Source organism: Microcaecilia unicolor, chromosome 3 (genome assembly GCF_901765095.1).
Source record: "Microcaecilia unicolor chromosome 3, aMicUni1.1, whole genome shotgun sequence".
NCBI lineage: Eukaryota > Metazoa > Chordata > Amphibia > Gymnophiona > Siphonopidae > Microcaecilia > Microcaecilia unicolor.
Window position 1 is genome coordinate 528,639,390 of NC_044033.1, and position 25,199 is coordinate 528,664,588.

Here is a 25,199-nt window from a genome sequence, read left to right on the forward strand (position 1 = left end):
GACATCTAAAACTACAAGCCATTAGCCTCCATACCCCTCATTGCCAAACTCTTAGAAAGCATTGTCAACAAGCAACTCAAAGACTACCTGTACAACTTGTCAATACTCCATGACTCTCAATCAGGATTTAGATCTTGTCACAGCACGGAAATGACTCTAACGGCACTCATTGCCAACTTCAGAAGAGAAATCAGCAGAAACATACTATTACTACAATTTGATATATCCTCAATCTTCAACATGGTCGGCCACCATATCCTAATATGAATACTAGACAAGATAGGCATAAGCGGAGCAGTACTCCAGTGGTTCAAGAAATTCCTGACCAAGAGAACATATCAAATCAAAATTAAAAAGGAACTATCCTTCACATGGAAAGCACAAGGATCTAGCCAAGACACTGGTTAAGCAAGGCGTCAACCCATTCATCTATGCCAATGATGTGACTATCAACATCCCATTCGAAAATGACATTAAAAAGATCTCAGAGACAATCAAAAGAAGCCACAGCACACTAGACCCAATTCCTGGTAATAACAGCACCACACAATCAAACCACCACACCCAACATAAACATCGATGGGATCTCTTATCCCCTCTCAGATAACTTTAAATTACTGTGAGTAATCATTGATAAAACTGTCACTTGAACCCCAGGTCACAAAGGTGGTCACAAACTCATTCCACATGATGTGGAAGCTGAGGAGAATCAGGAACTACTTCCCCACAAAAGTATTTTGACTCATTGTGTAATCCACTATTCTCATGCTCCTACATGACTGCATCACACTCTACTCAGGGTGTAAAGAGCAAGTCACAAAGAAACTGCAAACAGTCCAAAATACAGCAGCTAGACTCATCTTCAGAAAACCAAAATACGAGAGAGCCACTCCGCTTCTACAAGCATTACACTGGCTCCCATTCAGTGCCTGCATAAACCTTCAAGCTTTGTACCATGATCTGGCTCATAATTTACAGCGAAGCTCCTGCGTACTTCTCAGACATGATCACCCTACACCCCTTAAGAACTCAAAGAGGTGAGGAACTATTTGATACTTCACTACCTCAGCTGTTACAGACTCATCTACAAGTCTGTACACTCTGCGAACTTCCTCTACCTAGGCACCAAGATGGAACGCCCTACCAAAATCACTAAGGTCCGTAACTCCCCACACCACCTTTAGGAAACAACTCAAGATATACCTGTTCAAGAAGTTCCTACCCACAGACAATACCCCTCCCACTAATCATGTACAACACATCTAAGTACTCACCTCCACCCCACTACATCCTAGACTGCCCAGTCCTCACAACATCCCAAACCCTACCCCCAACCACATAGACCCAACTTTCCCTCGATCGCCTGCTCCCCATCCCACTTAGATCCATCCGAACAGGAACTTTCCCTCAATCACCTGCTCCCCATCACGTTTTCTGCTGCTGAAGTGATTACAATGAGCACCTATTTCTCATCCTAAAGGCGTTTCTAACTCCATCTCAAATACTACCCTTTATCTATCATTCATCTCAGTTGCAACTCTTCACCCATCGTTCATCTTAAATGTAGCTTTGTTATCACTGCTTGTATTACAATGTTCATCTTAACTGTAACTTTATTATCGGTACTCACGTTAGCCCTCTCCTCAAGTCGCTTCACTGGCTCCCTATCCGCTTCCGCATATGGTTCAAACTTCTCCTTTTTGACCTACAAGTGCATCCACTCCGCAGCTCCTCAGTACCTTTCTGCTCTCATCTCTCCCTACACTCCTCCCCGTGAACTCCGTTCGCTGGGTAAATGTCTCCTGTCGTCCCCCTTCTCCCCCACTGCTAACTCCTGGCTCCGTTCCTTCTATCTCGCTGCTCCCTATGCCTGGAATAGACTCCCTGAGCCGGTACGTCAGGCTCAGTCTCTGGCTGTCTTCAAGTCTAGGCTTAAAGCCCACCTCTTTGCTACTGCTTTTGACTCCTAACCATGACTCTCTTACTCAACACCCTCACTTATCACCCCTACCACTGCAATTTCCCCACCCCTAGCTGTCTGTTCGTCTGTCCAATTTAGATTGTAAGCTCTGTTGAGCAGGGACTGTCTTTTTCATGTTGATTTGTACAGCGCTGCGTAAGTCTAGTAGCGCTATAGAAATGTTTAATAGTAGTACTAGTAGTATGAGCCAAGTATAGGACAGTCAAGCCATTGTGACATCACTGATGAGGTTGGCTCTTAGGCATTGGTGGACTGAGGCATTATGACATCACAATGTCAGCTCTGGTTAAATCACCGCAGCTCCTCAGTACCTTTCCGCTCTCATCTCTCCCTACACTCCTCCCCGTGAACTCCGTTCGCTGGGTAAATGTCTCCTGTCGTCTCCCTTCTCCCCCACTGCTAACTCCTGGCTCCGTTCCTTCTATCTCGCTGCTCCCTATGCCTGGAATAGACTCCCTGACTCAGTCTCTGGCTGTCTTCAAGTCTAGGCTTAAAGCCCACCTCTTTGCTACTGCTTTCGACTCCTAACCATGACTCTCTTACTCAACACCCTCACTTATCACCCCTACCACTGCAATTTCCCCACCCCTAGCTGTCTGTTCGTCTGTCCAATTTAGATTGTAAGCTCTGTTGAGCAGGGACTGTCTTTTCATGTTCATTTGTACAGCGCTGCGTAAGTCTAGTAGCGCTATATAAATGTTTAATAGTAGTAGTAGTAGTAGTATGAGCCAAGTATAGGACAGTCAAGCCATTGTGACATCACTGATGAGGTTGGCTCTTAGGCATTGGTGGACTGAGGCATTATGACATCACAATGTCAGCTCTGGTTAAATCACTGCTATGAGCCAAGTATAGGACAGTCAAGCCATTGTGACATCACTGATGAGGTTGGCTCTTAGGCATTGGTGGACTGAGGCATTATGACATCACAATGTCAGCTCTGGTTAAATCACCGCAGCTCCTCAGTACCTTTCCGCTCTCATCTCTCCCTACACTCCTCCCCGTGAACAACGTTCGCTGGGTAAATGTCTCCTGTCGTCCCCCTTCTCCCCCACTGCTAACTCCCGGCTCCGTTCCTTCTATCTCGCTGCTCCCTATGCCTGGAATAGACTCCCTGAGCCAGTACGTCAGGCTCAGTCTCTGGCTGTCTTCAAGTCTAGGCTTAAAGCCCACCTCTTTGCTACTGCTTTTGACTCCTAACCATGACTCTCTTACTCAACACCCTCACTTATCACCCCTACCACTGCAATTTCCCCACCCCTAGCTGTCTGTTGGTCTGTCCAATTTAGATTGTAAGCTCTGTTGAGCAGGGACTGTCTTTTCATGTTGATTTGTACAGCGCTGCGTAAGTCTAGTAGCGCTATAGAAATGTTTAATAGTAGTAGTAGTAGTACTTATAATACAATGTAATTCTCTACCTCTGATACCTTCTATTGTAAGCCACATTGAACTAAACTTGTTTGGAAAATATGGGATATAAATTCTGCTACAAATAAAATAGAACAGATTCCACCTGAAGGGCTCATGTGCCAGTGCAGCACAGAATATTTTGGCATGAAATGGAGATCCTAATACTTAATCATGTTTTTCTGATGCAAAGATAGTCTGCAGAGGATACTCATTTCCAGATTACAGTTTGATAGAACCTATCGGTATACACATTAAGTACCTTTCAATGATGTCCCAAACATTGTACCAGGAAGGTTGTATGCCTGGGATTTTTCATCTCCTGAAAACAAAATAAAATGAGATGCTGTAAATTTGATCTAATGTAATTTACCGAGGTCTAGATCACCTGATGTGCCAAAAAAATAAAGGGACCGAGTCAAGGATGGTTTGAGAGAGCATCTTCCAGCACCATTCATGGCCAAAACCCATGAGATGTGATTCAACCATAGTGTGTAATTCTCTCTCTTTCATTCCTCAGAATTCCGTTCAATCCATGAAAGATGTGTATGGGATTAACCTGCTAGATGTCCCCTCTGAGAACAATCTCCTCATTTACACAAGGTAAGGACAAATCGTATTCTTGGGATTACTACAAAGCAGAATGAGGAAAATCAGAACTAGAGCATCAGTGAAATTCTGTAATGCACAAGCACTGTGTCATCATAGCATTGGCTCACCCGTAACCGAGTCTGCTGAGAATAAATCTCTTAAAGCATGGTGGAATAAACCAGGTGCATCTGTCTGCTTAATACTTTCTTTCTGTACACAAAAGCATTTCTTAATGCCGGGCACTGGAGAATGTTCCTCAGGAAGTGTGAGAATTTTGATACTTGTGCAGTAGGGATGAGTTAAGAAAACATTAAATCCTTCTCATAATCATAATCCAAGAGTTCATTACTGAGCAAAATTTATCCAGGAATTCCTAGATCAGATGACAGCATTCTACACAGCTGTGGACATCTTGGGTTCCTATTATTTTCCTAAACCGCACCCTTGAGGAAATGCCTGGCCTATGGTCTAGTCTGACTCCTCAGGTGCTGAAGCTGCTATTCACATTCTTTCCTGGTTAGAGGAAGGGGGGTTTTTCAGCCGGGGGGGGGGGGGGGGGGAGATCACTGCAGAGCACAGCAGGTGCATCATTGTGTTATGTCTCAGGGCCTGATACTCAAAGCAAACTGGGCTTGCAACATTTTATTTAGACTTTTTTTGCCAGTCTAAGTGAAATGTTTTTCTATGCAATGCACAGAGGCTTTCATCCACTCCTTTACTGTGCACGGAAGCAGTCCCATGCTAGTGAGCTTACTCCTATTAACATGAGATCATTCGCTATTCCTCGCAATACACAGAACACCGGCCCACGGGAAACCAACAAAAAACTAATGACAGTTCTGGAACTCTCATTGGGGATCCTGTGCTGCTTTCCTCTCAGTGCCTGACCTTTACAAAAATTCTGGTGGTCCGGTGGAAACCCCTCCCAAAGTGGACCCCCCCCCCCTAATATATTGTCATTCTATATTCATTCAATCTACATAGTAACATAGTAGATGACGGCAGAAAAAGGCCTGCACGGTCCATCCAGTCTGCCCAACAAGATAAACTCCTATGTGCTACTTTTTGTGTATACCTTACCTTGATTTGTACCTGTCATTTTCAGGGCACAGACTGTAGAAGTCTGACCACCACTAGCCCCGTCTCCCAACCACCAGCCCTGCCACCCAATCTCGGCTAAGCTTCTGAGGATCTATCTATATTGTAAACCACATTGAACTCGAGACTTTTGGGGATAATGTGGAATATAAATGTCATAAGTAAATAAACAATGGGCTCTGGTAATCTAGTGTAATTCCCCCTCCCCCCCCCCCCCCCCCCCATACCTGTAGTCGGAGGCAGTTCTACTTCTTCCTCCCTCTGGACCCGTCTGCTGCAAAATGGTGGCACCCCGCACTTGCCCTGTGCATTTTAGGATACACTGGGAGGCGCTAATTACCATATAAGGAAAATAATCCTTATATGGTACCTCCCAGTGTATCCCAGGATATACTGGCCAGGGGCAGGGCGCTGCCATTTTGCAGCGGGCAGGTCCTGAGACAGGGGGGAGTAGTCCTCCCTCCTGCCTCTGGCTACAGGTATGGGGGAGTGGTCGAGGGGATACACTAGATCATCACTACTACTACTACTTGACATTTCCAAAGCGCTACTAGGGTTACGCAGCACTGTACAATTTAACATAGAAGGACAGTCCCTGCTCAAGGAGCTTACAATCTAAAGGACAAATGTACAGTCAGTCAAATAGGGGCAGTCTAGATTTCCTGAAAGGTATAAAGGTTAGGTGCCGAAAGCAACATTGAGGAGGGCCCAATGTTAAATTAGGGAGGGGGGGGGTTAGTGGGCCAGCTGGGCCACCAGGGTATTTTCTTGGAGGGGGGATCTGCGGGTCCACCTGACTCCCTGGGAAGCTTTCAAGTTTGGGGGGGGGGGGGTTCTGGCAGAACAGTCCTGTTCTACACGTGTGCTAGGCGCCCGAGTTGCAAATAGTGACCAATGCACAAAGGGATTTCTTTGTATCTCCTTTATGCATCAGTCGCTGTTTGCGACTCGGTAAGGTCTCCCGCAACTGCCATGTTTAACGGCAACCATCGTGCATCGTTCCCTCAGCGCCTGCAGTCATGTGACTGTGTGTTGCAGTGGGTTTAGTATCTTCTGTCCTGTTGGCTGATGCCTAACATTCTGCAGGTTACCGACGGGTTCCCTTCATGACTTTTAATTGTACTGTTCGCTTGAGAACTATTAAATTATTAGCAAATTTATGACTGAGCACTGAGGCGGCCTTTATTTAAGATAAGTGGAGCATACTTAATGTTGCATTTATGAACAATGAAGATTTGGAGTTAATGAGAAATATAAGAGCTATATATAAAACAGTATTTGTCAAAAAAAATTACTGGACCAATGAAGAATTTGCCACCTGAGGATTCATTCTTATATAAAAAAAATGTGTTCATTAGTTTGATAGTGTGATCTATCAGGACACAGTAGATATGTTTCTCAGCACTGTCATAGTTCCACTGCTGTTCCTTTCTTTCAGCTCCTGACAGCACAGTCAGGAAGAAAGAAGGAGCAGATCCAGCTCCATCTTATCTTTAGCTGGTAGGCCACTAGGAGAAAGAGAGATTAGGAGAGGGAGAAGGGTGTAAGAATCTGTTGGTAGGGAGGGGAGAAAACACAGTGGAGTAGATAGAAAGTTGGGATTAGGACTCAGGCACAGGGAGAGTGTGACGTTTCCAAAGTTACACAGAGAGTGAGCGGCAGAGCTGGGATTACAACTGAGGCAAGGAAGATACAGAGACTTGGTGCCTGGTTATACAGTACTTTTGAATTTGGAACTGCTAGTACAGACCCATCAGGCCCAGCATCCTGTTTCTAACAGTGTCCAATCCAGGTCACAAGTACCTGGCAAGATCCCAAAACAGTACAATACATTTTATGCTGCATATTCTAGAAATAAGCAGTGGATTTTCCCCAAGTCCATATTAAGAGTGGTCTGTGGACTTTTCCTTTAGGAAGCCATCCAAACCTTTATTTAAACCCTGCTAAGCTGACTGCTTTTACTACATTTTCTGGCAACGAATTCCAGAGTTTAATTACACATTTTTGAGCCTGCAAAAAGGTGGGAAAATGTGGGATACAAATGCAACAAATAAATATTTTCTCTGATTCATTTTAAATTTACTACTTTGTAGCTTCATCATGCGCCCCCTAGTCCTAGTATTTTTGGAAAGAGTAAACAATCGATTCACGTCTACCCATTCCACTTGACTCAGTATTTTATACACCTCTATCATATCTCCCCTTAGCCGTCTTTTCTCCGAGCTGAATAGCCCTAGCTGCTTCAGCCTTTCCTCGTAGGGAAATCTTCCCATCCCATTTTCATCGCCCTTCTCTGTACCTTTTCTAATACCACTATTTCTTTTTCGAGATGCGGTGACCAGAATTGCTGCCAAACAGTTTCCTCTAAGACCCTGCTTGGGAATCCAAGTTCGAACACATGGCCTCACGCATTACCATTTCCCTCTCCATCGTGGCTCTCCCCTTTCCTTCACTTATAGTAGGTTAATCTCAATGTCTGTGTTAGTTTTTTTTCTCTGAGCAGAAGCAATCACAGTACAACAGAAAACCTGTTCCTGTTTAACAAGGACACCTGTCGATTGAGCTGGTATTGGCCAAAATTACCTGTATTGTGCGAGGCAGCAGCGAGCAATGTGACAGGAAAGATCCAGCCGTGCAGCAGCATTGTTTAATCTGCGTAAGCACTTTTTAAATTCAGAATCAAGAAGTGAGCAGTAGTCAAAATAATGATGGGCAATCAAGCAAGAGCAGAACTGAGGACAGAAGTTCATCATTGGGGCTGCCTGTCTTTCTCCCACAGCGAGAAGAACAATGCACACCTCCCATTCATACAGCACACTAGACAATGACATCCATTGACAGGATCAGTCTCTAGAGATCCAGCAAATTAATGCACTACTACTACTACTACTAATCATTTCTAAAGCGCTACTAGATGTACGCAGCGCTGTACACTTGAACATGAAGAGACAGTTCCTGCTCAACAGAGCTTACAATCTAATTAGGACAGACAAACAGGACAAATAAGGGATAAAGAGGAAGGGTATCAAGATTCCAGAATCCCAAAGAGTAGTAAGATTCCGGAATCCCAAAGACTACTACTACTACTTATCATTTGTAAAGCGCTACTAGACGTACACAGCGCTGTACACTTGAACATGAAGAGACAGTCCTTGCTCGACAGAACTTAACAATCTAATTAGGACAGACAAACAGGACAAACAAGAGATAAGTTAATATTAAAGTGAGGATGATAAAATAAGGGTTCTGAACAAGTGAATAAGGGTTAGGAGTTAAAGGCAGCATTATAAAGGTGGGCTTTTAGCTTAGATTTGAAGATGGCCAGAAACAGAGCTTGATGTCCCAGCTCAGGAAGTCTATTCCAGGCATATGGTGCAGCAAGATAAAAGGAACGGAGTCTGGAGTTAGCAGTGGAGGAGAAGGGTGCAGATAAGAGAGATTTACCCAGTGAACGAAGTTCCCGGGGAGGAGTGTAGGGAGAGATGAGAGTGGAGAGGTACTGAGGAGCTGCAGAGTGAATGCACTTATAGGTCAATAAGAGGAGTTTGAACTGTATGTGGAAACGGATAGGAAGCCAGTGAAGTGACTTGAGGAGAGGGCTAATATGAGCATAATGACACTGGCGGAATATTAGTCGTGCAGCAGAATTTTGAACAGATTGAAGAGGAGAGAGATGGCTAAGTGGGAGACCTGTGAGAAGCAAGTTGCAGTAGTCTAAGCGAGAGGTGATAAGAGTGTGGATGAGGGTTCTGGTAGTGTGCATAGAAAGGAAAGGGCGAATTTGGGGGAAAATGAGTGGTACCAGGGTTTTTTGTGGCAAAGGTGCACAGTAGTGTTGTAACATAGTAAATGGACCTGTACAATCCATCCAGTCTGCCCAACACGGTAAACTCATTTTACATGGTATGTGATACTTTATACCAGAGTTTGATTTCTCCCTGCCATTCTCAGGGCACAGACCGTAGAAGTCTGCCCAGACTCTTCTTGTACTAAAAGTTCTGAAGCTAACGTCGAAACCCCTTAAAATTTACACTCCAGCCCATCCGTATCTATTCAGTCACAATCAGGCCATAGACCATAGAAGTCTGCCCAGCACCAGTTCTGCTTCTCAATTACCGGCGTCACCACCTAATCTCCACTAAGATTCCACGGAACCATTTCTTCTAAACAGGATTCCTTTGTGTTTATCCCACTCATGTTTGAATTCCATTACTGTTTCCATCTCCACCACTTCCCACTGGAGGGCATTCCACATATCCACCACCCTTCTCTGTGAAAAAATACTTCCTGACATTACTCCTGAGTCTGCCTCCCCTTCAACCTCAATTCATGTCCTCTAGTTCTACCGCCTTCCCGTCTCCGGAAAAGGTTCGTTTGTGGATTAATACCTTTCAAATATTTGAACGTCTGCATCATATCTCCCCTGTTTCTCCTTTCCTCCAAGGTATACATGTTCAGGTCGGCAAGTCTCTCCTTATATGGTTTGCAAAGCAAATCCCATACCATTTTCATAGCTTTTCTTTGCACCGCTTCCAGTCTTTTAAAATCTTTAGCAAGATACGGCCTCCAAAACTGAACACAATACTCCAAGTGGGGCCTCACCAGCGACTTGTAGAGGAACATCAACACCTCCTTTCATCTACTGCTTATACTCCTTTTATGCAACCTAGCATCCTTCTGGCCACAGTTGCCACCTTGTTGCTTTGTTTCGTCACCTTCACATCCTGTGGTTGTACATATTGCAGTGGTCAGTTCTACATGGTGGTTCCTGAGCTCTGGCTTTATATTGTATGTTGTTTGCTCAGATATGATACGCTGTCCTCACTTGGATTTCAGGGTTCTGTTCTTTCCTGGTTTTCTTTTTATCTCTCCCAGCGTACCTTTAGCGTATACTCTAGTGGATCTTCCTCTACTTCTATCCCACTGTCAGTTGGTGTACCTCAGGGATCTGTCCTGGGACCTCTTCTTTTCTCCATCTATATGATCCTCCATAATACTAAATGTATACTTTCTTTCATTTTTCCACTATTCATGATGTATTTTAAGCCACATAGAGCCTGCAAAGAGGTGGGAAAATGTGGGATACAAATGCAATAAATAAAATACTTCTTCCCTTGGTACTCTGATCTCATCCCATGGTTTTCAGTATCATCTTTACGCTGATGACTCCCAGGTCTACCTCTCCACACCAAAACTCTCGGCAGAAATCCAGTCCAAGGTATCTGCCTGCCTCTCTGACATTGCTACCTGGATGTCTCAGCACCATCTGAAACTAAACATGACCAAGACCGAGCTTCTCATCTTTCCCCCTAAACCAACCTCTCCTCCTCCCCCATTCTCTATTTCTGTGGATAACGCTCTCATCCTTCCTGTCTCATCAGCTCGTAACCTTGGGGTCATCTTCGACTCCTCCCTCTCCTTCTCTACACATACTCAGCAGACTGCTAAAACCTGTCATTTCTTTCTCTATAATATCAGCAAAATTCGTCCTTTCCTTTCTGAGCACACTACCAGAACCCTCATCCACACTCTTATCACCTCTTGCTTAGACTATTGCAACTTGCTTCTCACAGGTCTCCCACTTAGCCATCTCCCTCCTCTTCAATCTGTTCAAAATTCTGCTGCACGACTAATATTCCGCCAGTGTCGTTATGCTCATATTAGCCCTCTCCTCAAATCACTTCACTGGCTTCCTATCCGTTTCCGCATACAGTTCAAACTCCTCTTATTGACCTATAAGTGCATTCACTCTGCAGCTCCTCAGTACCTCTCCACTCTCATCTCTCCCTACATTCCTCCCCGAGAACTCCGTTCACTGGGTAAATCTCTCTTATCTGCACCCTTCTTCTCCACTGCTAACTCCAGACTCCGTTCATTTTATCTTGCTGCACCATATGCCTGGAATAGACTTCCTGAGCCGGTACGTCAAGCTCCATCTCTGGCCGTCTTCAAATCTAAGCTAAAAGCCCACCTTTTTGATGTTGCTTTTAACTCCTAACCCTTATTCACTTGTTCAGAACCCTTATTTTATCATCCTCACTTTAATATTCCCTTATCTCTTGTTTGTCCTGTTTGTGTGTCCTAATTAGATTGTAAGCTCTGTCGAGCAGGGACTGTCTCTTCATGTTCAAGTGTACAGCGCTGCGTACGTCTAGTAGGGCTACAGAAATGATAAGTAGTAGTAGTAGTCTTTGGGATTCCGGAATCCTGCTATTATTTGGGTTCTGGAATCTTGCCACTCTTTGGGATTCCGGAATCTTGCTACTCTTTGTCCTTATCCCTTATTTGTCCTGTTTCTCTGTCCTAATTAGATTGTAAGCTCTGTCGAGCAGGGACTGTCTCTTCATGTTCAAGTGTACAGCACTGCGTATGTCTAGTAGCGCTTTAGAATTGATAAGTAGTAAGTAGTAGTAGTAGGTTTGGCTTGGCTTGGGATCTTCTCAGCATTTGTAGATGTCCCCTTGGAATAACAACTAGTCCAGCCATTTTCTTTTCCATTTAAATTGCTTAGCATGTTTCCGTGTCCATTTGTAAATGGGAGGCAGAGAGGGGCGTTTTCGAAAGAAATGTCTAAGTTGGAATTTGGACGTCTTAGTAAAACGTCCAAATTCCGAGTCGGCAAAAGGTCATTTTCGAAAAAAGATGGATGTCCATCTTTGTTTTCGAAAATACCATGGATGTCCTTTGGACGTCTTTGATTTTCGGGCATTTTCGAATGCCAAGACGCCCAAATGCAAGATGTCCAAAACAGAGGAGGAGGGGTTTAATGGTTAGTGCAGCGGGCTTTGATCCTGGAAACATAGGTTCAATTCCCACTGCTGCTCCTTGTGCCTTTGGGCAAGTCAAATGCACAAGGGGCATTTTTGGATTTGACATCTAAGTCTAAATTTGAACTTCTTTTGTAAAATGTCCAGAATCAGAACAGGAATGGTCATTTTCTACAAAAAAAAAACCCTCTCTGTTTTCCTTTTGAAAGTGCTGTTTGGAAAAATGTTTTGTGATTTGGGGGAGTAAGGGAAGGTGATCCCCAAGTCACTGCAGTAGTCATCTGGTCATTTGGGGCACCTCTTGTGTGGAGTAGAGGAGTAGCCTAGTGGTTATTGCAGCAGACGTTGATCCTGAGGAAGTGGGTTCAATTCCCACTGTAGGTATTTGTTATAAAAACAGGTCTAGCTCAAAATGTCCATGCTGAAAGGCGTCCATGTCTTAAGAACGCTCAAGTTCTGCCTTGAACATGCCCCCTTGACATTTGGACATCCTTCTGACGGACTTCAGAGAAAGACGTCCAAAGAGAGGTTTTCATAATACTGATTCTGTGAGATAAACATCCAAATGTTGACTTAGGTCACTTTTTGGACGTCTATCTCTTTTGAAAATGAGCCTGGAAGTATTTTGTTTGGTCCTTGCTCTGGGCCTGGTTATGGTTGTTTAAAAGGCTGAATCACTCACAGGGTTTTTTTTCCTATTTATCAATTTGTAGTATTAGAGATTTCTCCCCAGGGATGGGACCCTCTGTATTTCAGGAAAGAGATCAAAGGGGGGCTTAATAGATTGGGGCAGGTTTGCCTCCCTGCAAAGGGTGTTTAGTCTGGGACATAAGGACATTTTTAACTCTTTGTGCCTTGGCATTATGCAGCCCAGCAAATGAAAGGGGAAACACTGGCCTTTGGAGAATGTAGTATTGAAAAGGTGCCTCCAATTGGGGGCCATTGTTTGGCTATATAAAAGCCTGATTAGGGATAACTAGGGAGCAGCCCTTGAGAACACAGTTGAAAGAGTGGAATCAAGAAGTGGGTGGCGAATGGTTTGGATGCATTTTGTGTGAGTATGTTTGGGGTGCAGAAGGTTGAGGAGAGTGTAGTTTGGAGAGAAATGCAATTTCAAATTATGCATACGGTTGGCACCAGAGCTAATCACCATAAATTGTGGCGTCCATAGCGTTTTGAATTACCCTGAAGCAGGGACGTAGCTACGTGAGGCCACAGGGGCATGGGCTCCCACAGATTACACCCTGGCTCCTCTACATTTGACCCCCCCCCCCCCCCACCTGTGCATGTAGCCCCGTGCAGGACGTAAGGCGTCAGAAACAGATGATCACACAACGAAGGCACCGGAGTCGGCCGGCGCTGAAGAAGACTCTTCGGCTGGCGGAGATTGGGGACCCCCGCCAGCAAACAAGGTAACTGATGCGGCGGCGGGGCAGGGGGCGGGCGGCGGCGGGGGGGGGCCAAGGTGGCGGGGGGGCGGCAGCTAAACAGTGCCCCCCACCTCGGGCTCTGGCCCCCCCTCCCGCCGAGGTCTGGCTACGCCCCTGCCCTGAAGTGCAGGTTGTGACACTCAAAAGTGCTAGTATGTTCCATAAACTACGTCTGTTTTTGGCATCAAGTTATAGAACGAGGGGACAGTGTTTGCAGAGAAATATTGAGGGGTCGTCGCATGCATGTGGAACTTTATGGCCCAGTGCGAAACAATATGTGTGACTTAGGGGTCCTTTTACTAAGCCGTGTAAGTGTCTACGCATGCCCCACGCGTGCGAAAACACAGGTACCGCTTAGCCCTTGCGGTAATTTCATTTTTGGTACGCGTCTGATACGTGTGTCCGAAAAATAATTTTCGGACGCATGTATTGGACGCGTGCCAACTGGCATTTGATGCTTGTAGGTCATTACCGCCCGGTTACTGCGTGAGACTTTACTGCTAGGTCAATGGCTGGCAGTAAGGCGTCAGACCCAAAGCAGACGCGCGCCAATTTTGATTTTGCCATTTTCGGCCAAGCGTTTTAAAAGGCATTTTTTATTTTGCAGGCGCACTGAAAAATGGATCTGCACATGTCCAAAACATGTACCTACGCTACCGCAGGCCATTTTTCAGCGCAGCTTAATAATAGGACCCCTAAAACAAAGGCAGCACATTACCCTGTTTGCACCATGTCTACAGAAAAGCACGGAGAAGGCAGTATCGTGATATGGGGATGATTTGCAGCTTGTGAATACGATGGGAAAGATGCATGGTGCAAAGAACAGGCAGGAACTTGGAGGAAAACCTGTTCCATTCTGGAAAGGATTGAATGGCAGACAGTTACAGGCAAGAGCTGTCTTAATTTGTCTCTGAATATTTCCATCATTTTTCTTTCACTCTGAAAGCGTAGGGTTTGTTGTGTAGATTGGCAGAACTAGGTCCTGCTTCAATTCATTTTCAATTGTACTTTTTAGACAGCAGAATGTGATGTGAAGACTTTCAGCAAAGCACTTTACCTAAAGCAGGGGTTCTCAGCCCAGTCTTTCTGGCACATGCAGCCAGTCAGGTTTTCAGGATACAATGAGATAGATTTGCATACAATGGAGGCAATGCATGCAGAGCTCTCTGGTGCATGTCCACTGTGGACAACCCCACTGCCTGGATTAAAGCCATGCAGCATTTATCTCCTCACATCAGCAGCACAGTGTTTCCCATGTTGGTCCTGGACTTACCCCCTTTATCAGCCAGGTTTTCACACTGAATATGCATGAAAGAGTGAATGGTACTTTCATTTTGGCACAATTAAGGCTCCTGAAGAAGTGAAACGAAACGGGGCACCTTGTAGAGCTGCAGTCTGCTCAGTCTGCTATTTTTTAAGAGGTTTTGGATACAGGGCCGCCGAGAGATTAGGCAGGGCCCGGGGCAAGGCCACCCCACTTCTGCCCCCCCCCCCCCCCCCCCACCGCTGCATTCCCCGGTCTCACCTGCCTGCCTCCACGGCTCCGGGTCCCCAGCATTCAAAGCGGCAGTCACAGATCACCTCCCTTCGGGCCTTCCCGCCCTGTGTCCCGCCCTCACGGAAACTGGAACTTACATCAGATGAGAGCGGGACACAGGGCGGGAAGGCCCGAAGGGAGGTGATCTGTGACTGCCGCTTTGAATGCAGGTGGCCCAGAGCCGAGGAGGCAGGCAGGTGAGACTGGGGACTGCAGCGCCGGTGACCTGACCCCGGCACCGGGCCCCCCTTGGAGGCTCGGGCCCGGGGAATTTTGTGCCCCTCGGACCCCCCTCTCGGCAGCCCTGTTTGGATATAGTGGATGCTTTCGTTTTGGGCACATTATTAAGCTTGAATGTTTGCTTTATGGACAGAGTTTGAGGTTTGGACACTGTACCATTCATGTTAAAATAGTAAAATGTTTAGAAATAGGATTACAAGGATGTGTGAACACAGGTCACTAACTTAAGCAATAGTAGTTTAAAAGCTCATTATTTACTGCCGTGACGCACTTTTAGTGTGTATGAGTAATGACACTAAGAGGGGCCCTTTTACTAAGCTGCGAAGGCGCCTATGCGCACCCAACGCGCATCAATTCGAAGTTACCGCCCGGCTACCACGTGGCCCGTGCGGTGCTTTAATTTTTTATGCGCATCAGAAAATATATTTGGGCGGTAACTCTGACTTGACGCGCGTAGGCGATCACCACACGGTTAACACGAGAGACCTTACCAGCTAAGTCAATGGCTGGCAGTAAGGGTCTCAGACCCAAAATGGACATGCACCAATTTTGATTTTCAGCAAAAATTCTAAAAAGGCCTTTTTTTACAGGTGCGCTGAAAAATGGATCTGTGTGCGTCCATAACGCGCGCCTACACTACCACGGCCCATTTTTCAGCGCACCTTAGTAAAAGGGACCCTAAGTGATCCTCTAATTACAATTCTTCATATAGAAAAAAATCACTTGAAATTTGGTCGTTTGCAGTGTCCTGCCCTAGTGGAGGAGTGGCCTAGTGGTTAGAGCACCGGTCTTGCAATCCAGAGGTGGCTGGTTCAAATCCCACTGCTGCTCCTTGTGATCTAAGTCACTTAACCCTCCATTGCCTCAGGTACAAACTTAGATTGTGAGCCCTCCTGGGACAGAGAAATATCCAGAATACCTGAATGTAACTCACCTTGAGCTGCTACTGAAAAAGGTGGGAGCAAAATCCAAATAAATAAATAAAGATTCTAGAATTCTAAAGAATAACAACATTCCAATTCAGAATTTCAAAGTGTAGCAACATTCCATGTAGAACCCCAAAGAGTAACAAGATTCTTTGGAGTGGAGGAGTGGCCTAGTGGTTAGAGCACCAGTCTTGCAATCCAGAGGTGGCCAGTTCAAATCCCACTGCTGCTCTTTGTGATCTTGGGCAAGTCACTTAACCCTCCATTGCTTCAGGTACAAACTTAGATCGTGAGCCCTCCTGGGACAGAGAAATATCCAGAATACCTGAATGTAACTCACCTTGAGCTACTACTGAAAAAGGTGGAGCAAAATCTAAATAAATAGTATGTCCCTTAAAATGATTTAAAATTACACCAGAGAGGCCTTTATGAAATAGACAGCTCTTGGGATTTTTCACCTCTGCGTCCTGTTTTAAAATTACCCTCTGTGTAAAAGAAGGTTCTGAGAACGTTTGCTAAACTTACTTCAGACATTGTTGTTTTGTTTTTCTTGCCTAGAAAAGGGACTTGACATTTATTTAAACTGCTAAAGCTTTCACTCTTTATTTCACTGCCTCTGGTTTTATCCATTCCTATTATTAGGTTTGTTCAGCTGGGTCAAAGTCAACATAAAGAAGAGAAGAGCAGTCAGCCGCTTGGTCTGAAGCACTTTGATGGAGTTATAAACCTGTAAGTATCAGCGTTTCCAGTTCATTAAACTCTTGTGATTTTCTCTGCCGCATGTTTTTCGTAGCTTATTTATCGCTATTGGAAAGCTTGTAAAATATTTTGCCACTTTAAAGCGTCCGGAATCAGACAGAAGCTGCCTCGGGGGGGGGGGTGTCTCGGCTTTTACCGCCAGCTGATTTCTACCGTGGGCTAAAAACGCTACTTCTGCTTAGTGAAGGGACCCCCTTAGTCTCCATCTAATTCCTGTTTGTTGATTGGTGGTGAAGTTTCTTCCTTAGCTGTGTGTTCAATTTTTCATCTCTGGGTTCGGATAAGTCACCTCAGAAAAATGAGTGGAAGGCTAAAGCAGTCGTGGACAACTTCACCCATTTCACTGCTTTAAACGGTATAAAGAGTATAGGGAAACGGCTACCGAAATTCTTTGGTGATAGATTGTTGGATTTTTTGGGTGCGTTTGTAGAAAACGCTGCACTCAATCTGCTGCACTCAGTCTGCTGCCCCTCACTACCTCTCTACCCTCATCTCCCCTTACGTTCCCGCCCGTAACCTCCGTTCACAGGATAAATCCCTCCTCTCAGTACCCTTCTCCACCACCGCCAACTCCAGGCTCCGCTCATTCTGCCTCGCCTCACCCTATGCTTGGAACAAACTCCCTGAGCCCATACGCCGTGCCCCCTCCCTGCCCGTCTTCAAGTCTTTGCTTAAAGCCCACCTCTTCAATGCTGCGTTCGGCACCTAACCCTTACCGTTCAGTGAATCCAGACTGCCCCAATTTGACTGCCCCTATCGGACCGACCGTTCACTTGTCTATTAGATTGTAAGCTCTTTGAGCAGGGACTGTCTCTCTTTGTTAAATTGTACAGCGCTGCGTAACCCTAGTAGCGCTCTAGAAATGTTAAGTAGTAGTAGTAGTATTACATATAGCAGTGATTTAACCAGAGCTGAGATTGTGATGTCATAATGCCTCATTCCACCAATGCCTAAGAGCCAACCTCATCAGTGATGTCACAATGGCTCGACTGTCCTATACTTGGCCCACTTCCCCCCTTAGTGTGAAGAGTTTCAGTCTCTGGTATCCAGAGCTGAGATTGTGATGTCATAATGCCTCATTCCACCAATGCCTAAGAGCCAACCTCATCAGTGATGTCACAATGGCTTGATTGTCCTATATTTGTCTCACTCTTATCTATTAGATTGTAAGCTCTTTGAGCAGGGACTGTCTCTCTTTGTTAAACTGTACAGCGCTGCGTAACCCTAGTAGCGCTCTAGAAATGTTAAGTAGTAGTAGTAGTATTACATATAGCAGTGATTTAACCAGAGCTGAGATTGTGATGTCATAATGCCTCATTCCACCAATGCCTAAGAGCCAACCTCATCAGTGATGTCACAATGGCTTGATTGTCCTATATTTGTCTCACTCTTATCTATTAGATTGTAAGCTCTTTGAGCAGGGACTGTCTCTCTTTGTTAAACTGTACAGCGCTGCGTAACCCTAGTAGCGCTCTAGAAATGTTAAGTAGTAGTAGTATTACATATAGCAGTGATTTAACCAGAGCTGAGATTGTGATGTCATAATGCCTCATTCCACCAATGCCTAAGAGCCAACCTCATCAGTGATGTCACAATGGCTTGATTGTCCTATATTTGTCTCACTCTTATCTATTAGATTGTAAGCTCTTTGAGCAGGGACTGTCTCTCTTTGTTAAACTGTACAGCGCTGCGTAACCCTAGTAGCGCTCTAGAAATGTTAAGTAGTAGTAGTAGTATTACATATAGCAGTGATTTAACCAGAGCTGAGATTGTGATGTCATAATGCCTCATTCCACCAATGCCTAAGAGCCAACCTCATCAGTGATGTCACAATGGCTTGATTGTCCTATATTTGTCTCACTCTTATCTATTAGATTGTAAGCTCTTTGAGCAGGGACTGTCTCTCTTTGTTAAATTGTACAGCGCTGCGTAAGCTCTAGAAATGTTAAGTAGTAGTAGAAAAGAGTGACTGTATCTTAAGTGGATCTGTACAGCACTGTCTATGTTCAGTAGCATTATATAAATTTGTAGATGTAATAAGATTTTATTTATTTATTTGTTACATTTGTATCCCACATTTTCCCACCTATTTGCAGGCTCAATGTGGCTTACATAGTACCGTTAACGGCGATAGCCGATTCCGGTATGAACAAATACATGGTGTGAATAATACAAAGTGATATTGTGGTGGGATGAAGTTCATGTATGGTAGGTTGGATTGGGGGGGGGGGGGGGTCTTAGAGAGGGAGAGGGGAAGAAGAGTCAGGTAATGTTCATTAAGGTCTTTGGTTTATGTGATAACTGTGGCATAATAATCTGCCTTGTTAGCCGTTAACACTGGCTCCCTATCCGTTTTCGCATCCTGTTCAAACTTCTTCTACTAACCTATAAATGTACTCACTCTGCTGCTCCCCAGTATCTCTCCACACTCGTCCTTCCCTACACCCCTTCCCGTGCCCTCCACTCCAGACTTCGCGCCTTCTGTCTCGCTGCACCCTACGCCTGGAATAAACTTCCTGAGCCCCTACGTCTTGCCCCATCCTTGGCCACCTTTAAATCTAGACTGAAAGCCCACCTCTTTAACATTGCTTTTGACTCGTAACCACTCGCCTCCACCTACCCTCCTCTCTTCCTTCCCATTCACATTAATTGATTTGATTTGCTTACTTTATTTATTTTTTGTCTATCTTCTATGTTTGTGCAGCGCTGCGTACGCCTTGTAGCGCTATAGAAATGCTAAATAGTAGTTTCATTATGACGTGGGTGTCCAGGTATTTTATGTTATGACGGTGGAGTATGCTCTTCTGAACAGGTCTGTCTTTAGTGCTTTCCGGAAGTCTAGGTGGTCGAGCGTAGTTTTTACTGCTTTTGGCAGTGCGTTCCACAGTTGTGTGCTTAAATAGGGCAAGCTGGTTACGTAGATGGATTTGTATTTGAGTCCTTTGTTGCTTAGGTAGTGGAGGTTTAGGTATGATTGTGTAGATTTTGTGGTGTTTCTGGCTGGCAGGTCGATGAGGTCTGTCATGTATCCCGGTGCCTCGCCGTAAATTATTTTGTGAACAGTCGTGCAGATTTTGAAACTGATGCGTTCTTTGATTGGTAGCCAATGCAGTTTTTCTCGTAGTGGTTTGGCGCTGTCAAAACGCGTTTTTCCAAATATTAGTCTGGCTGCTGTGTTTTGGCCGGTTTGAAGTTTCTTTATAATTTATTACTTATAAATTATAAAAGTTATAATTAATTACTTTAGTAACTAGGTAGTTTAGTTTATGGTTTTCAGCATTTCGTATACCACTGTTCAGAAATGGCCAGAGTGGTTTACAGTCTAGACAGGGGCGGACTGAGGGTGGCCTGGGCCTCCTGCCCAGCCGCTGCCCGACACCCCCTAGGCCGCTGCAGCCGTTGCCCCCTTTGCCCCGGTCCTACCCGAGGTGTCCTGGTAGTCTGGTGGCTTCTGCAGGGAGGGGGGCATGTTCTTTCCTGCCTGCTGCGCTTCCGCTATTCCCCCACCTGCTGGTGCCGTGTTTTCAAAATGGTGACCGAGACTTCCTACGGTAGTATTGCAGGTCTTGACAATCTCGCGAGACTTCCGCAGGGAGTCTCAGCTGCCATTTTTAAAATATGGTGGTGCAAGCTGGGGGGGAATAGCGGCATCCCAGCGGGCCAAGCAAGAAAGAACATATTGTCCTCTGCTGTGAGGCCACTAGATCACCAGCGGCACGCCAAGCATCCGGACAGAGCCTCTGGGCCCATGGGCACTGCCCGGTTGCCCAAATGCGCAGTCTGCCCCTCCATCTAGTTCAGAAAACAGAAAAGAACACCAATCCAAAAAAGTAAAGACACAAACAACCATCCAGAACAGTTCTTCAATCACATCAAATTACTCTGTTTCAAATTCAGGTACCACTGACACCTATACTGTACCCAGGGAAAGCTCATTCACTGGCAGAATAAAGGCAGCATCTTTACCTTTTCTGCTTTTCTTGTACTGTGATTTACTTCAGGGAAGCTAACAAGGCAGTAAATGTGTTAACAGGCTGTTTGCTACGTTGGTTTTATAGCAAATCTTACATCTGCTGAGCTGAATGTAGCAATTACTTCTTGGGCAAACACTTTTTGCATGTTATTGAGCTAAAATTATTGTATGTGATTATGATAAACAGCCTGCATCAGTGGCTTTAGCCAGATCTACCTTAAGAACACTTAATGGACTTTACCTCCAGGAATTTGTCCAGACTCGTATTTGGAAAAACAAAATACGAAAGTGCAAAACCCCCTTTTTTTTTTAAATAAATCGTGTTTATTGCAATCCAAACATCAACAACTTACAATTTTGATTCAAGTTACATATCTTATAGAACACATTGTTCGTCTTGCCTTTTCCTTTTATTCCCTCCTACCCTATTCCCCTTCCCTCCCCCCGCCTCTCCCTTCCCTTACCCAACCCTTCTCTATCAAGCATGAGTCAACAATTCAATATTTTACTTCTTGCTACTGGAGTGAGGGAGTCCCAAAAAGGGGCCCAGGTGTTACAAAATTGCACTCCTTTTCTGGAGGCCAAGTCCGCTATGCCCTTCTTTTCCAAGGCGCATGCCTGGATCATCGCTGATCTCCAGTGTGGGACTGTGGGACGGTCCTCCGTCAACCATAACTGCAATATGGTTCTCTTCGCCATTAGTGCAAAACCCCTTAGAGAAAAGCTACATTGGTTGCCACTTAAGGAACGCATCATGGTCAAGATCTGCACATTAGTCCATAAAATCATTCATGGAGATGCACCAACCTACATGCTAGACCTTGTTGACTTACCACCCAGGAATGCTATATGGTCAGCCTGCACATTCCTTAACCTACACTTCCCAATCTGTAAAAAACAGAAATACAGACTAATACACGCGTCCAGCTTTTCATACATGGGCACACAGATGTGGAATGCACTACCACGTAACTTAAAAACAGTCTACGAACTAACGAACTTTCGCAAATCTCTGAAGACATATCTCTTCAACAAAGCATGCGACAAAGTCTAATAACTGTTACCACAACACCTTACCACTCGACCTCCATTTTGATTGATTTCTTTTTATACCTGTATGCTTAATCTTATCAAGTCAACCTTCTCTCTATGTAACAACTATTGTAACTTCTACTCTGGAATGGCGAATGCCATAACGGAGCATTGTAAGCCACATTGAGCCTGCAAATGGGTGGGAAAATGTGGGATACAAATGCAACAAATAAACCCTTCTTGTTAAGCACAGCTACGCTAACGTCTTTTACCTCATCCTCTGGCAACGAGTTCCAGAGCTTAACTATGCTATGAGTGAAAACAATGCTGCCTATTTGTTTTACATGTGCTACTATGTAACTTCAAGGAGTGTCCCGTGTTCTTTTTTAAAGAGTGAACATCGATTCATGTTTACCCATTCCACTTCACTCGGTATTTTATAGACCTCTTTCATATTTCCCCTTAGCCATCTCTTCTCCAAGCCGAAGAGCCCTAACCTCTTTAGCCTTTCCTCATAAGAGTGTCGTTCCATCCCCTTAATCGTTTTGGTTGCCCTTCTCTGTACCTTTTTCAGTTCTACTAAATTTTTTTCAGATGTGATGGCCAGAATTTTACACAGTACTCAATTGCAGTCTCACAATGGAGTGACAAAGGCATTACGAGATTCTTTTCTTTATTCTCTGTACCTTTCCAAATAATTGCTAACATCCTGTTTGCTTTTTTGGCCACTGATGAACACTGAGCAGAAAATGTCAATGTATTGTCAAACCCAGAAGTCACTGGCATGGGCTGCTTGTAGGTTCTACAGATGCATTTCAACAGAACCATTTTCTGTGTTCCCTTCTTGTTCATAAGATAAACCATGCTGACAGCGGCTAGTTCATGTCACATGTACCTAGCAGGTCCCCAAAAAGTAGATTATTTATTTAGGCTCTTATATAATCGAGAAGGGCATTTTTGATATGACGTCTAAATCTGGCTATGGACGTTTTGCTGGAAACATCTAAAAATCCAGTAGCGGACATGGCCATTTTTGAAACAGATTTACAAACCTATGGTCCTGTGAAGTGCAATAGAGCTTTAATAGGAAAAAGCCTCAGAACCCAACCCAGCCTCCAACCCAAATCAATGTTTTCAAAAACAAAGATTGAGGAAAATCAATGGGTTATTTCTCTTCATTGGCATAAAAAAACCCCTTAATTCTTTGGTTCAAAATGCTAAACAGAACTGACTGTTGATGGATCCACAAAAAGAAGTGAAAGAGTTACTTAACTTAAACTTCAAAGTGCAGGTGAGCAGGACTCTCTATTCCTTGTTGTGATTGACATTTTTGAAACAGAAGACCGTTCCCCCAATGAAGGAGGAAGTTGTCTGGCGCTAGTCTGTCATGTGCCCTGATCCTAGAACAGTACTGAGAGATTTTGTAGTTCAGCAGAGTGGTAAAGAGATCTATTGAAGGAGTGCCCCACGCTGAGATCTCATGGGTAACACTCATACTGAGTGACTAGTCATGCGGTTGCATGATTGTGCTCAGTTTGTCAACCAGGGCGTTGGATTTGCCTGCCAGGTACTCCTGTCCTGGACAGCCCAGTGCCACATCTGAAAGGCCTCCTGACACAGAGGGTACCCCCCTGCTTGTTGGTGTAATACATTGCAACCTGATTGAATGAGCACAATTTGGTTGAACAGACAATCCCTGAAAGCCTTTAGAACGTTCCAGATTGCTCATGGCTCCAGGAGGTTGATGTGATGATCTGATTTCTGAGCTGACCAGGCACCTTGGGTGTGAAGACCCTCCACGTGAGCTCCCCACCCCAGGCAGGATGCATCCGTCGTCAGCACTTTCTGAGGCTGAGCAATTTAGAATTGTAGTCCAAGCTCTTTTGAAGGTGTTTTGAATGGGGGGGGGGGGGGCAGATTTCCCGCCTCTACAAAGCCCTGCTGTACAGTAGGCCATGAGATGAGTTCTATGAACACAGGTGGAATATCATCCTGAATGCATCTTTGGACGGAGCACATTGGTAACTTATCTGTACCCAACTTTGTAAGGGTCTCAATCGTGTCCAGCTATATTGAACATGGATGCAAAATGTTGTTCCAATGGTACTACACCCCTTCCTGCCGTCATAAGATCTTTGGATCAGGCTTTGGACTGTCCTGACATGGTTGTGTGGAGGAGGGCACCTTTGCTGACATCTGGTGGACCTGTCCTAAGGCTGATGTCTTTTGGGCCATGGTATTGCAACTACTTCAGGACATTCTGGCGGTTCCATGCCCCCCCCCCCCCTACAGTCCTTGGATTTTTACTTAATGCTAATCCATACTCCTTTTCTTCGGAGTTACATCAGCTGAAGGCTGCCATTGTGACCGCGGTCCATCTTTGTTTAGCATTGACTTGGAAGAAAGTGCAGGTTCCAGGACAGGAGTTTTTAATGACTAAGACTGATCATCTTTATTTAATGTCTAAACTGACTGCATTTAACAAAGATCGGATGGGTCACGCAAATGACGAGGACTCCAATGATTGCTTTTATTTGTTTGAAATGCTATGGTCTCCATAAGGGTGGGGGTGGGGTGGGGAGGTAGGAGAGAGGGGAACTTTGGGGGGTTCTACGGTATTTCTTAGTTATGGAGTTGTTGGCAATCAGCCTGTGTATTAATGTACAATTAAAAATCAGTCACATTGGCCACCCCTCCAATCTTCAGGTGCTACGGACGACTTTAACGACAGGTTACAGATTACTAACAGTAGGTCAGCAATTTCATGTTTGAGTTCTTTCAGTACCCTTGGATGCATGCCATCTGGTCCAGGTGATTTACTACGCTTTAATTTGTCATTTTGGCTCAGAACTTCTTTCAGGTTCACTGAGGTTTCTTGCAGGCCCTCCATATCATGAAAACCATTTCTAGTACAGATAGATCTCTTAATCTTCTCCTGTAAAGACCAAAGCAAATAATTCATTTAGTTTCTCCGCTATGGCCTTGTTCTCCCTGAGTGGCCCTTTTGCTCCTTCGTGATCTAACGATCCCACAGATTCCCTCATTGGCTTTCTGCTTCTGATGTACCTGAAAAAGTTGTTACTGTGAGTTTTAGCCTCTGCAGCAAGTTTCTCTTATTTTCTTTTAGCCTTCTCTATCAGTGCTTTGCATCTTGCTAGACAGTGTCCATGCTGCTTTCCATTTTCTTCATTTGGGTTGGTTTGGACAGGCAGTTCTGCAGAATTTGTTTGGGGTCTAGAATCCAGCTCCACTCCCTTAGGCCTGTTTTGATCTGTTTCAAGCTGCTGTCTCACACAGTATGTATTTAGTTTCAGATTATGTTTTTTTATATTTCTTGACTTCACCATTGCAGGGTCCTGTTGTAGCTAGGGATTCCCACGTGTGAGAATATGGCCGCAGAGAAAGCAGGGATACTTACCTGTAGCAAGTATTCTCCGAAGACAGCAGGCCATTCATTC

General features: G+C 44.8%; 1 protein-coding gene across 1 annotated transcript in view; it reads left to right on the forward strand.

Moving 5' to 3' along the window:
* Positions 1 to 25,199, forward strand: part of FIG4 (FIG4 phosphoinositide 5-phosphatase) — a 416,571-nt gene that overhangs the window by 314,036 nt on the left and 77,336 nt on the right. The window contains 2 exon segments of the mRNA XM_030199197.1: positions 3,909 to 3,991; positions 16,620 to 16,706. Of these exon segments, the coding sequence (XP_030055057.1) occupies positions 3,909 to 3,991; positions 16,620 to 16,706 (170 nt within the window).